The 14,150-nt window shown below is 43.7% G+C and overlaps 1 protein-coding gene across 3 annotated transcripts in view; it reads right to left on the bottom strand.

The window, feature by feature from the left end:
• LOC115200114 (anthrax toxin receptor 1) overlaps positions 1-12,645 on the bottom strand; it is a 44,043-nt gene extending 31,398 nt beyond the window's left edge. Inside the window, exons 1-3 of one of the 3 annotated variants that reach the window (XM_029762858.1) lie at positions 12,562-12,645; positions 11,359-11,538; positions 117-188 (exon numbers count right to left, since the gene is read on the bottom strand). In XM_029762858.1, coding sequence (XP_029618718.1) covers positions 117-188; positions 11,359-11,538; positions 12,562-12,623 — 314 coding nt within the window. In that variant the 5' untranslated portion in view covers positions 12,624-12,645. Of the gene's footprint in view, positions 1-116; positions 189-11,358; positions 11,874-11,908; positions 11,940-12,561 lie in introns of those variants that run through there. The other 2 variants (XM_029762860.1, XM_029762859.1) reach the window with 2 other exon arrangements.
• Positions 12,646-14,150: the final 1,505 nt, after the last annotated feature.

Below are 14,150 nucleotides of genomic sequence, written 5' to 3'. Positions count from 1 at the left end.
GGGGGTTAATCTAGTATCTTTATCGGGTAGACATTCATACCCACACACACGGTTAACAGTTAAGTTTTTTTTTTATATTGACTTTATATCACAGGGTCTTTGTAAACTATTCTCACCTTATGAACTTATGAGCCAGATGTTCCACAAAGTGATAGATTTCAATCCAGTGGTGCTGCACACTCCCAGATCTGTAAAGAGAGATAACATATTGATGAGTGTTTTGTATAACAGTCTGGAGGAAGTGGAGAGGTTAAGGACTATCTGACAGATGGGGGACGAGAGTCAGGGGAATCAGTGTGTACTGTATCTATCTGTATTGTAGAAAGGCAGCATCTGCTTTAAACATTTTCACTATTATGTGAATCCTATTGCAAAGTAAAAGACTGTTTGACACAAAGGGGAAAGGGGATACCTAGTAAGTTGCACAACTGAATGCATTAAACTGAAAGGTGTCTGCCTTAAATTGATGTCTGCATCGTCGGCGCCCAGGGAGCAGTTGTTGTTGGGGGTTAACTGCCATTCTCAAGGGCAGAACGACAGATTTTTCCACCTTGCCGGCTCTGGGATTCAAACCAGCGACCTTTTGGTTACAGGCCCAACGGTATTAACTGCTAGGCTAAATGCCGCCAGGTAATACATGTACACCTTTCTACAATCTTTTTTTACTCGACTTTGTGCTACTTATTCTGCACATCCCGCTGTATCCTATGCTTAACACCCCGGCCGTCCTACAATCTAAGATAGATGCCCTCAATCTCACACAAATGATCAATGAACCTACCAGGTACAACCCCAAATCTGTAAACACGAGCACCCACATAGATATCATCCTGACCAACCTGCCCTCTAAATACACCTCTGCTGTCTTCAACCAGGATCACAGCAATCACTGCCTCAATGCCTGTGTCCGTAATAGGTCTGCGGTCAAACGACCACCCCTCATCACTGTCAAACGCTCCCTAAATACACTTCTTTCTAATCGACCTGGCCCGGGTATCCTGGAAGGATATTGACCTCATTCCGTCAGTAGAGGATGCCTGGTTATTCTTTAAAAAGTGCTTTCCTCACCATCTTAAATAAGCATGCCCCATTCAAAAAAATTAGAACTAGGAATAGATATAGCCCTTGGTTCACTCCAGACCTGACTGCCCTTGACCAGCACAAAAACATCCTGCGGTGTACTGCATTAGCATCGAATAGCCCCCGCGATATGCAACTTTTCAGGGAAGTTAGGAACCAATATACACAAGCAGTTTGAAAAAGCTATCCTTTGCTTTCCTAACAGAAATTTGTATCCTGTAGCACAAACTCCTAAAAGTTCTGGGACACTGTAAAGTCCATGGAGAATAACAACACCTCCTCCCAGCTGCCCACTGCACTGAGGCTAGGAAACACTGTCACCACCGATGAATCCACGATAATTGAGAATTTCAATAAGCATTTTTCTACGGCTGGCCATGCTTTCCACCTGGCTACCCCCACCCCGGTCAACAGCCCTGTACCCCCCACAGCAACTTGCCCAAACCTCCCCCATTTCTCCTTCACCCAAATCCAGAGAGCAGATGTTCTGAAAGAGTTGCAAAATCTGGACCCCTACAAATCAGCTGGGATAGACAATCTGGACCCTCTCTTTCTAAAATTATCCGCCGCAATTGTTGCAACCCCTATTACTAGCCTGTTCAACCTCTTTCGTATTGTCTGAGATCCCCAAAGATTGGAAAGCTGCCGCGGTCATCCCCCTCTTCAAAGGGGGAGACACTCTAGACCCAAACTGTTATAGACCTATATCTATCCTACCCTGCCTTTCTAAAGTCTTCGAAAGCCAAGTTAACAAACAGATCACAGAATCCCACAGTACCTTCTCCGCTATGCAATCTGGTTTCTGAGCTGGTCATGGGTGCACCTCAGCCACGCTCAAGGTCCTAAACGATATCATAACCGCCATCGTTAAAAGACAATACTGTGCAGCCGTATTCATCGACCTGGCCAAGGCTTTCGACTCTGTCAATCACCACATTCTTATCGGCAGACTCAACAGCCTTGGTTTCTCAAATGACTGCCTCGCCTGGTTTACCAACTACTTCTCAGACAGAGTTCAGTGTGTCAAATCGGAGGGCCTGTTGAACGGATCTCTGGCAGTCTCTATGGGGGTGCCACAGGGTTCAATTCTCGGGCCGACTCTCTTCTCTGTATACAGTACATCAATGATGTCACTCTTGCTGCTGGTGATTCTCTGATCCACCTATACGCAGACGACACCATTCTGTATACTTCTGGCCCTTCTTTGGACACTTAACTAACCTCCAGACGAGCTTCAATGCCATACAACTCTCCTTCCGTGGCCTCCAACTGCTCTTAAATGCAAATAAAACTAAATGCATGCTCTTCAACCAATTGCTGCCCGCACCTGCCTGCCCGTCCAGCATCACATATGTGGACAATTACAAATACCTACGTGTCTGGTTAGACTGTAAACTCTCCTTCCAGACTCACATTAAGCATCTCCAATCCAAAATGAAATCTAGAATCGACTTCCTATTTCGCAACAAAGCATCCTTCACTCATGCTGCCAAACATACCCTCGTAAAACTGACTATCCTTCCGATCCTTGACTTTGGCGATGTCATTTACAAAATAGCCTCCAACACTCTACTCAGCAAATTGGATGCAGTCTATCACAGTGCCATCCGTTTTGTCACCAAAGCCCCATATACTACCCACCACTGCGACCTGTATGCTCTCGTTGGCTGGCCCTCGCTTCATTTTCGTCGCCAAACCCACTGGCTCCACCTCATCTATAAGTCGTTGCTAGGTAAAGCCCTGACTTATCTCAGCTCACTGGTCACCATAGCAGCACACACCCGTAGCACGCGCTCCAGCAGGTATATTTCACTGGTCACCCCCAAAGCTTATTCCTCCTTTGGCCACCTTTCCTTCCAGTTCTCTGCTGCCAATGACTGAAACGAATGTAAAAAAAAACACACACATTTTAAATCACTGAAGCTGGAGACTCCCTCACTAACTTTAAGCATCAGCTGTCAGAGCAGCTCACACATCAATGCACCTGTACATAGCCCATCTGTAAATAGCCCATCCAACTACCTTATCCCCATATTGTTATTTATTTTTGCTCCTTTGCACCCCAGTATCTCTACTTGCACATTCATCTTCTGCACATTTATCACTCCAGTATTTAATTGCTAAATTGTAATTACTTTGCCTTATCCAGAGCGACTTACAGTAGTGAATGCATACATTTCAAACATTTCATACATTTTTTTTTTCTCCGTACTAGCCCCCCAGTGTTAGAGTCAGGTAAATGATCAGCCATTATGTGTTACTAGAGTCAGGTAAATGAGCAGCCATTATGTGTTACTAGAGTCAGGTAAATGAGCAGCCATTATGTGTTACTAGAGTCAGGTAAATGAGCAGCCATTATGTGTTACTAGAGTCAGGTAAATGAGCAGCCATTATGTGTTACTAGAGTCAGGTAAATGAGCAGCCATTATGTGTTACTAGAGTCAGGTAAATGAGCAGCCATTATGTGTTACTAGAGTCAGGTAAATGAGCAGCCATTATGTGTTACTAGAGTCAGGTAAATGAGCAGCCATTATGTGTTACTAGAGTCAGGTAAATGATCAGCCATTATGCCTACATGCCTGAGTTATGTATTTTAATTAGGCCAGTCTAACGGGGCTGTAGTACCGTACTCAACATCACTACGTGTGCATAGCTGACCGATTCATTACAGAATTTTATGGTTTAAATCTCCTTGTCCTTATTTGATGATTATGTTTTGTTAAAGTGGCACTCCAGTCTCCTTCTCACCTCATTTAACACCTGATTTAGTTAACAAAAGGCACATCTCAATAGGTGGTCCAGGTAAGTCATGACAGCACAAGTAGGAGGGTGGGCCTTTCCTCTTTTGTTCTCTATTGCTCCTCAATGGAGGGGGAGACCGATGACATCACAACTTCCCATCAGACCAACTCATTGAATGCCGTACTCCTTGATGTTTTCAGTTGTGTCTAAAAATATACTTTTTGAAAACACTATTTTGCTCCAAAAAAAGATTTGTCCATAAGTGTGTACTTTACGGTCTTTATACTTGGGCTGTCACTTTTCAACAGTTCAAAAATCACTGAACTCTAACCTTGATAATTGTTTCTTACAATTAAATTTTGTTGACAGTAGGTTGACCGGCCGGCCATATGACTTCGTCTTTCTTTCTGTGTGTCATTCTTTTAATTCCTGCCTTTACTCCTATCCTCTTATTTCACTGCCCTCTTCTTTCTCCCTCTCAGAGCATTTCTCAAAACACCTCTTTATCCATTGTTACCAGGATACGAGTCCCAGCACAGACGGCGCAGCCAAAAGGCTGAAACATTGGAACATCTGGACCTAATGGAGAAAGGGTTCTGCAGACACACAGAGGAGTTAATACAGAGAGGAGTGATGATCAGACAGACAATACAGAAAGACAGTTATGGTAAAAAGGGATATCAGTTCAAACAAAGAGAGGTAGAGGAAAGCAGAAGGAGAATGACTACATAGACCCATGAATGACCACATGGGACTCTTCCACATCAGCTAATGGAGATCCTAATAAAAAAGAAAATACTACATATAATACAGAATCAGAGGAGACAGTTCAAAATAATGGCTGGAATGGAGCAAATGGAATGTGTTTGATGTATTTGATAGCATTCCACCTATTCCGCTCCAGCCATTACCACGAGCCCGGTCTCCCCAATTAAGGGGCCACCAACCTCCTGGTGTCTAACATTCTCCTTTTTTATGCATTTTCTGTTAGCAAAACATTGTGCACACACACAGCAGTATGTTCATCATACTCCCTACATCAGTCTTGAATCTTACAATTTGAGATGTCTGCCTGAATTTCCACTTAGCTAAAATGTTATGCCACCACAGAAATGTCTGCCTAGAGTTGGCGTTCTGATGTAGGGCAAAAGGAAAAACAATCTTCATCCACGAGTAAGAGATTAAACAATGGAGGAGAGGAAAAGGCAGACCCAAATGAAAGAGGACTAAGCTGAAGCCTGCTCACCCACATTAGACAAATAATCATGCAGGCAATAAGGCAATGAGTTGTGTCATTTGAAAGTATTGGAGTTGAGGGTAGCAATATCTATTAAAACCAGAAGAGGCTCTATTTTACCCTATCATTAGGTATGCCCGAAAGATCCACTGCCCTCACCCACCTGGAAAAAGGGAATGCACAAGTGAAGATGCTGTAAATCGACTACAGCTTGGTCTTCAATACCATAGTGCTCTCTAAGCTCACCACAAAGCTCTCGGCCCTGGGACTTAACTCCTCCATATAGAACTGGGTCCTAAACTTCCTGACAGCCATCCCCAGGTGGTGAAGGTAGGTAATATCACCTCCTCCACACTGACCCTCAACACGGGGGAATAGTTCCAACTCCATCAAAATCGCTGATGACACGACAGTAGTAGGCATGATTAGCAACAACGACGAGACGGCCTACAGAGATGAGGTAGGCACTCTGATGGCGTGGTGCAAGGTAAACAACTCCATCAAAGTCAGCAAAACAAAGGAGCCGATTGTGGACTTCAGGGGGAACCAGGCTAGGCACGCCCCCATCCACGGGGCTGCCGTGGAGACGGTCAAAAACGTTTACAGTTTCTCTGTGTACACATCTCAGAGGAGCTGAAATGGTCAAACCACAAAGACGCCGAGGTGAAGAAAGCAGGATGTTTACGAAATTCGGCCTGTTCTCGAGGGCCCTCACAGTGTTGGACAGGTGCACCATCGAGAGCACACTGTTGGGCTGCATCAGCCTGGTACGGCAACTCCTGACCACAAGGTTCTACAGATGACGCACACCGTCTGCCCTCGTGGACACCTACAACACCAGGTGTGACAGGAAGACCAAGAAAATCATCAGGGACCTCAGCCACCCGAGCCACAGCCTGTTCTCACCGCTTTCATCACTCAGACGCAGGCAATATAGGAGCATCATGGCAAAAATAAACTGCCCAATAGCTTCTACCCCCTGCCCCCCCCATGGACATTTATCCTTGTAACCTCATACTATGGACAAATATCCTTATTTACACACGTTGCCGCTTAACTGCAACAACTGTATAGAATTTAAAACTAGTTGTAAATAAATACACACACACAAAAATATAAAATGCAACAATTTCAAGATTTGACTGCGTTACAGTTCTTATAAGTAAATCAGTCAATTTAAATGAATTTATTAGGCCCTAACCTACGGATTTCACATGACTGGCAGGAGCGCAGCCATGGGTAGGCCTGGGAGAGCATAGGCCCACCCACTGGGGTTTCATCAGCTGTCCAGGTGGCTGGTGAAGGAGCCAGATGTGGAGGTCCTGGGCTGGCGTGGTTACACGTGGTCTGCTGTTGTGAGGCCGGTTGGACGCACTGCCAAATTCTCTAAAATGTCGTTGAGGCGGCTTATGGTAGAGAAAGGAACATTCAATTGTCTGGCAACAGCTCTGGTGGACATTCCTGCAGTCAGCATGCCAATTGCACGCTCCCTCAAAACTGTGGCATTGTGCTGTGTGACAAAACTGCACATTTGAGTGGCCTTTTATTGTCCCCAGCACAAGCTGCACCTGTGTAATGATCATGCTGTTTAATCAGCCCTTGATATGCCACACCAGTCAGGTGGATGGATTATCTTGGCAAAGGACAAATGCTCCCTAACAGGCATGCAAACAAATTTTTGCACAACATTTGAGAGAAATAAGCTTTGTGCGTCTGGAAAATATCTGGAATCTTATTTCAGCTCATGAAACATGGCACCAACACTTTACGTGTTGCGTTTATATTTTTGTTCAGTATATATATATATATATATATATATATATATATATTTTATTTTTTATTTATTTAACTAGGCAAGTCAGTTAAGAACAAATTCTTATTTACGACGACTGCCTATCCCGACCAAACCCAGACAACGCTGGGCCAATTGTGCGCCGCCCTATGGGACTCCCAATCATGACCGGATGTGATACAGCCTGGATAGAGATACATACACACAGCCCCACCCTTTTCTATTATTTTACTTAGTATTATTATTTGTATTATTGTTTCACTCACTTCTCTGACCTGCATTGTTGGAGCATAAGTATTTCGCTGTACCCTGCAATTACATCTGCGACCCTGTGCATGTGACTCAAACTCTGATTTGATTTGCTCACAATAATTAGTCCCTTTTGATGGAGGGTAAGGAAGCCAATATATAGTTTGATCATTTGGGTGAACTAACACTAAGGAGAACTAGTGCAGAAGTGACAGGGAAAGTCTACCTACAGTAGAAATACATCTGAGAATATGATAAGTTGGCATAAATGAGATATTATTGGTTGTGGTTGAAATGCTAAAAACTGGGGCAGCGCCATGAAACAGACAGTACCACTCAATCAGTCCAAAGCCAACAACACGGCTGAGTGAAAATGAAAACATGCATGAATCAGCAAGCTAGTTAGTTGCACGCAGGATTGATTTGTCCACATGTTAGTCACACAGAGATAAACACGGTTCTTGGAAATCTATAGTTCATTTGTAAAGTATTCAGACCCCTTGACTTTTTCCACATTTTGTTCCAGCCTAATTCTGAAATGGATTCAATTGTTTTTCCCCCTCATCAATCTACACACAATACCCCATAATGACAAAGCAAAAACAGTTTACAATTTTTGACTAATTTATTAAAAAAAAATGAAATATCACATTTCCGTAAGTATTCAGACCCTTTACTCAGTACTTTGTTGAAGCACCGTTGGCAGTGATTACAGCCTACAAGCTTGACACACCTGCTTTTGGGGAGTTTCTCCCATTCTTCTTGCAGATCCTCTCAAGCTCTGTCAGGTTGGACGGGGAGCATCGCTGCACAGCTATTTCCAGGTCTCTCCAGAGATGTTCGATCTGGTTCAAGTCCGGGCTCTGGCTGGGCCACTCAAGGACATTCAGTGATTTATCCTGAAGCCACTCCTGCGTTGTCTTGGCTGTGTGCTTAGGGTTGTTGTCCAGTTGGAAGGTGAACCTTCAACCCAGTCTGAAGTCCTGAGCGCTCTGGAGCAGGTTTTCATCAAGGATCTCTCTGTACTTTGCTCCGTTCATCTTTCCCGACTAGTCTCCGAGTCCCTGCCGCTGAAAAACATCCCCACAGCATGATGCTGCCACCACCATCTCTCACCATAGGGATGGTGCCAGGTTTCCACCAGACGTGACGCTTGGCATTCAGGCCAAAGAGTTCAATCTTGGTTTAATCAGAACAGAGAATCTTGTTTCTCATGGTCTGAGTCCTTTAGGTGCCTTTTGGCAAACTCAAAGCAGGCTGTCATGCGCCTTTTACTGAGGAGTGGCTTCCATCTGGCCACTCTACCATAAACACCTGATTGGTGGAGTGCTGCAGAGATGGTTGTCCTTCTGGAAGGTACTCCCATCTCCACAGAGGAACTGTGGCGCTCTGTCAGAGTTGGTCACCACCCGAACCAAGGCCATTCTGCCCCAATTGCTTAGTTTGGCTAGGCGGCCAGCTCTAGCAAGAGTCTTGGTGGTTCTACACTACTTCCATTTAACAATGATGGAGGCCACTGTATTCTTGTGGAGCTGCAATGCTGCAGACATTTTTTGATACCCTTCCCCAGATCTGTGCATCGACACAATCCTGTCTTGGAGCTCTACTGACAATTCCTTCAACCTCATGGCTTGGTTTTTGCTCTGATATGCATTGTCAACTGTGGGACCTTATATAAACAGGTGTGTGTGTGTGTGTGTGTCTTTCTAAATCATGTCCAATTAATTGACTTTACCACAGGTGGACTCCAATCAAGTTGTAGAAACATCTCAAGGATGATCAATGGAAACAGGATGCACCTGAGCTCAATTTCGAGTTCCATAGCAAAGGGTCTGAATACTTACGGAAATAAGGTATTTCTGTTTTTTCACTTCGTCGTTATGGGGTATTGTGTGTAGATGGATTAAATAAAATATTTCCTCATCAATTTTAGAATAAGGCTGTAACGTAACAAAATGTGGTCTGAGTACTTTTAGAATTCACTGTATGTAACTCAAGAAAACAGCGGACAGGTAAACACTGCTTTTGTGAAGAGTTTTAAAGAGGCTCATGTGACTGCCTTCTAAAGTGTGTTGCATTATGGGGATAACATTTTCAGAATTGTCCCAATGCTTGATCAATGCCCCTCAGGGGAAGTAAATACCAGATATGTTTTGTAAGATGCAGGTTTTCAAAGATGCTGGAAATTAAAATATATATTTTCCACATTAGGTTATATTGTTTTGCATTCAGAATGCCTTCAACATTGTATAAAGTACACATAAATATAGCAATGAGGTTATATCAGATTATTACACCTATCAAATAAACAGACACTGAGAAAACACTTCACGTTTTTTTGACCAGCATATGGCAAAATAAAATAGAAATGGTTTCACCAGGGGTCTTGATAATAACATGTATAACTATCAAGGCCTGATTACCAAACGGGCATGCAGGGCACATGCCCTGGGATCCCAAACCCCCACACAATATGTTGGGGGAGCCCCCATGAAACAAAATGTGTAGAATTTGAGAAAATGTTCTTTAACTGCAACATTCTCTCTCAGCCTCATGGCAAAATGTAAACAAAAGCATGAGATGAGCTATAAAACAGCAACAACAAAAACTCTGCCGCATGACAAAAAGTGTAGAATTGCAGCAAGTTAGCTTAAAACTACAACATTTTATCTTAGCCTCATGACAAAATGTGTTGAAATGCTGTAAGTTAGCTGCCCCCCCTCGGTGTCCCTGGGCCCCAATGCAGTAGTCCGGCCCTGCCAAGTATGACAACATTTGAAAACGCTAGACGCTTTCAAGTGGATCACTTCTGTCAAGTCTTCCAAAGTGTGCTACATTATGGGGATAAAATTGTCCCGTTTTGCACCTACATGACTACTGCATGAACTTTACAAAAACCATGTGATCAAAGGTAATTTTGACTGCAAGTTTCTGCAGTTGCTCTTTACCAACTTCATCCTGGCGCCATAGATTGCATTGTGGGAGGCTCTATTGTCAACCAATAATTAGGGTATTTTTATTTGACACACAGAAACGTGACCAAACAGGAACAAACTTTGCCAAGATTCATGTACACCAGTGGTCACCAACCTTTGAGTCAAGATCACTTTCTCAGTCAAAATGCAAGTCAAGATGTACCACTCAGATTATGATTATTTTTTTTTTTAAAACATGACTTACAGTAACATTAACCTAATAAAAACAGTTCTATAAAGAATTTGATTTGTGCAGTAGGCCTAATACATTATCACAGCATATTGGCTATATGCCTGGCCTGCCAATATTGTTCTTCTCAGACAATATTATATTTCAAAACTCAAGCTTTGATAAATTAGATCAGTTGTAGCACTTGCAAGGCACAGCTGAGCATAAATTTAAATAATTTGCTGTTTTATTTTACTGGATTAATGGTACCTGCATCTGTCATGGTGCTTTCAAGGTAACTGGGAACAAGGACAAATCATGACGTCACTGATCTTTAGCTCGTGAAGTCGGAGTTCTAGAAAGATGCCCGAGTTTCCGACTTGGAATTCCGAGTTGGATGACCGTTCAAAATGATTTTTCCCAGTCAGATGTCGGAAGTATGAGGTTTTCAGTTGAACACAGCATTAGTCTCAGCCTCTCACGGTCACATTGTTCTAAAGAGACTTACATGGTTATCAAAACGTCACGCCAGGGTAAGCCTACATGAAACACAGGCCTTATTTTAAGTGTTCCTAAAATCCCCAATGGGAAAAATGATTGGAACCATTTCCCTGTTTGACCACTAGGTTTTATGGGTATTATGACTCATACTGTGGTACTCTACGCCTACCTGGTGTGCAGGGTTTCTGAATCAAGTACACCTTCCACCAACAGCGCAACACGAAAAAAAAAGAGCAAGCCTGTATCGTTGGCTTTTCCACAAAAATGTTTGGTGGTCAACTAGGAACGTTTTTATTTATTTTTATTTCACCTTTATTTAACCAGGTAGGCCAGTTGAACAAGTTCTCATTGACAACGGCGACCTGGCCAAGATAAAGCAAAGCAGTACGACAAAAACAACACAGAGTTGCACATGGGTGTATTGTCTTGAAGATCGACCGGTTGGTGACCACTGATGTTATACAGTGGATATGTACAAATGAATGTGATATTTGAGTCTCTCTCTCGCCAACTGATAGTACATTGTACATACAGTTATGAACTCTGCCCCCAATAGTGTATGACAAGCAGTGGAGAGATAAGGTGTAAAGAGAATGATGAATGACAAACTCACTTGTCCAGAACAAAGTAGAGGTCAAAGCTCCCGAAGCAGGCTGGTCCAGTCTCCCCCCTGTCCTGGTTGTGCCCGGCGTTACCAGCTGTCAGCACCAGCAGCACACTCACAACACCAAGCAGTACTGGTAACCAGGTGCCTCTGCACCCATATAAAGACATTTTTCCAGTTTGGAGGAGCCTATTTCACATAAGAGGAACAATAAAACCACTTTGGAAAACAGGTGGAGAAAAACCTTTCCTTTGTACAAAAAAAATATTCCTTATTTCTGTATATTCATCCAGTATTCTTCAGCATTGAAAATAAGTTATCTGAAAGGGTGCAGTGGAGGCAGAGAATGCACTGATGCTATGAATCTAGTCCGTCTCAACGGAGTCAGGAAGTTCTAATAACTGGGTAAGAGACAAGCAAGCACAGGCTACATGCACTGAGCCACACAGCAGCAAACTCCTGGTCTTCCTTTGTCCTACTTCCCAACAGTAAGAAAATAGCTACAAAATAAGTGCATTCCAGGCAGCTCCACAGAAAACGATGTAATTGTGTAACTTACAGTCAGTCCCTTTCCAAAACTCTGACTTTCTTTTTCTTTTTTTTCACGTGGTTGAAGAGGGAATTAAAACAAGTGAGAAAGACAAACTCCACTTCTACTGCCATCTACTGGTTACAATCGGTGGTGACAATGGTCTAAATCAGGAGCGTATCTGGGGCCTCATTTATCAACCATGCCAACTGATAGTACGTATGAATTCTGGCATATGTGGAGATTCTAAGATTTGCGTGCGCAACAAATTATTGGGATTTATTAAATTGTCGCAACATATACGCATATTTTCACTAATAAATCAGAGCCATACTATATTTGTGCGTTACAATTACAACCCCACCTGTAAAACGCCCTCCATTATTCCTTTATGGTAAAAAAAAAGAAAAGAAAAACGTAATTTGCTGTATGATTTGGAGATGTTGGATCTGGACCATGACAGTTTCTAAAGCCAGTGGCAAATGTGATCACATGTATCTAAACCTAATTTTAATATTTTGAAGTAACTTTTTCAAAATAAAATGCATGCTAAATGGCCTCGCATTCTGCTAGTTTGATTGCCTATTCGAACAATTTAAACGGAAACGCTACAGCACATTTCTATGGAAAATACAAATTCAATATATTGTTTGTCAATAGATGATTGTGTTTCTATATCTTACCTTGTTATAGGCTCTGAATTTAAATAGGCTACTATCGCAGAGCAATACTGTAGCCTACCCATACTTTCAAATATTTTAAATAGGCTACCGGATCTCTACTTTTGAGCAGGTGGTTAGGCTATTAAATGAGCGATGGATAAATGGTAGCCTAATAGCTTTTGTCTAACGGGGATAAACCAGTTTTGTCCGAAAAGGAGCGACATGTCTGAAAAGACTGCGCTCCTACAAAAAATATTGAGATATGTGTGTGTGTATATATACACTGCTCAAAAAAATAAAGGTAACACTTAAACAACACAATGTAACTCCAAGTCAATCACACTTCTGTGAAATCAAACTGTCCACTTAGGAAGCAACACTGATTGACAATAAATTTCACATGCTGTTGTGCAAATGGCATAGACAACAGGTGGAAATGATAGGCAATTAGCAAGACACCCCCAATAAAGGAGTGGTTCTGCAGGTGGTGACCACAGACCACTTCTCAGTTCCTATGCTTCCTGGCTGATGTTTTGGTCACTTTTGAATGCTGCCGGTGCTTTCACTCTAGTGGTAGCATGAGACGGAGTCTACAACCCACACAAGTGGCTCAGGTAGTGCAGCTCATCCAGGATGGCACATCAATGCGAGCTGTGGCAAGAAGGTTTGCTGTGTCTGTCAGCGTACTGTCCAGAGCATGGAGGCGCTACCAGGAGACAGGCCAGTACATCAGGAGACGTGGAGGAGGCCGTAGGAGGGCAACAACCCAGCAGCAGGACCGCTACCTCCGCCTTTGTGCAAGGAGGAGCAGGAGAAGCACTGCCAGAGCCCGTCAAAATGACCTCCAGCAAGCCACAAATGTGCATGTGTCTGCTCAAACGGTCAGAAACAGACTCCATGAGGGTGGTATGAGGGCCCGACGTCCACAGGTGGAGGTTGTGCTTACAGCCCAACACCGTGCAGGACGTTTGGCGTTTGCCAGAGAACACCAAGATTGGCAAATTCGCCACTGGCGCCCTGTGCTCTTCACAGATGAAAGCAGGTTCACACTGAGCACGTGACAGACGTGACAGAGTCTGGAGACGCCGTGGAGAACGTTCTGCTGCCTGCAACATCCTCCAGCATGACCGGTTTGGCGGTGGGTCAGTCATGGTGTGGGGTGGCATTTCTTTGGGGGGCCGCACAGCCCTCCATGTGCTCGCTAGAAGTAGTCTGACTGCCATTAGGTACCGAGATGAGATCCTCAGAACCCTTGTGAGACCATATGCTGGTGCGGTTGGCCCTGGGTTCCTCCTAATGCAAGACAATGCTAGACCTCATGTGGCTGGAGTGTGTCAGCAGTTCCTGCAAGAGGAAGGCATTGATGCTATGGACTGTCTCGCCCGTTCCGCAGACCTAAATCCAATTGAGCACATCTGGGACATCATGTCTCGCTCCATCCACCAACGCCACATTGCACCACAGACTGTCCAGGAGTTGGCGGATGCTTTAGTCCAGGTCTGGGAGGAGATCCCTCAGGAGACCATCCGCCACCTCATCAGGAGCATGCCCAGGCGTTGTAGGGAGGTCATACAGGCACGTGGAGGCCACACACACTACTGAGCCTCATT

This window comes from Salmo trutta, chromosome 9 (genome assembly GCF_901001165.1).
Source record: "Salmo trutta chromosome 9, fSalTru1.1, whole genome shotgun sequence".
NCBI classification, from domain to species: domain Eukaryota; kingdom Metazoa; phylum Chordata; class Actinopteri; order Salmoniformes; family Salmonidae; genus Salmo; species Salmo trutta.
Note: the sequence above shows the minus strand (reverse complement) of the source record. Positions and strands in the feature narration are given on the sequence as shown.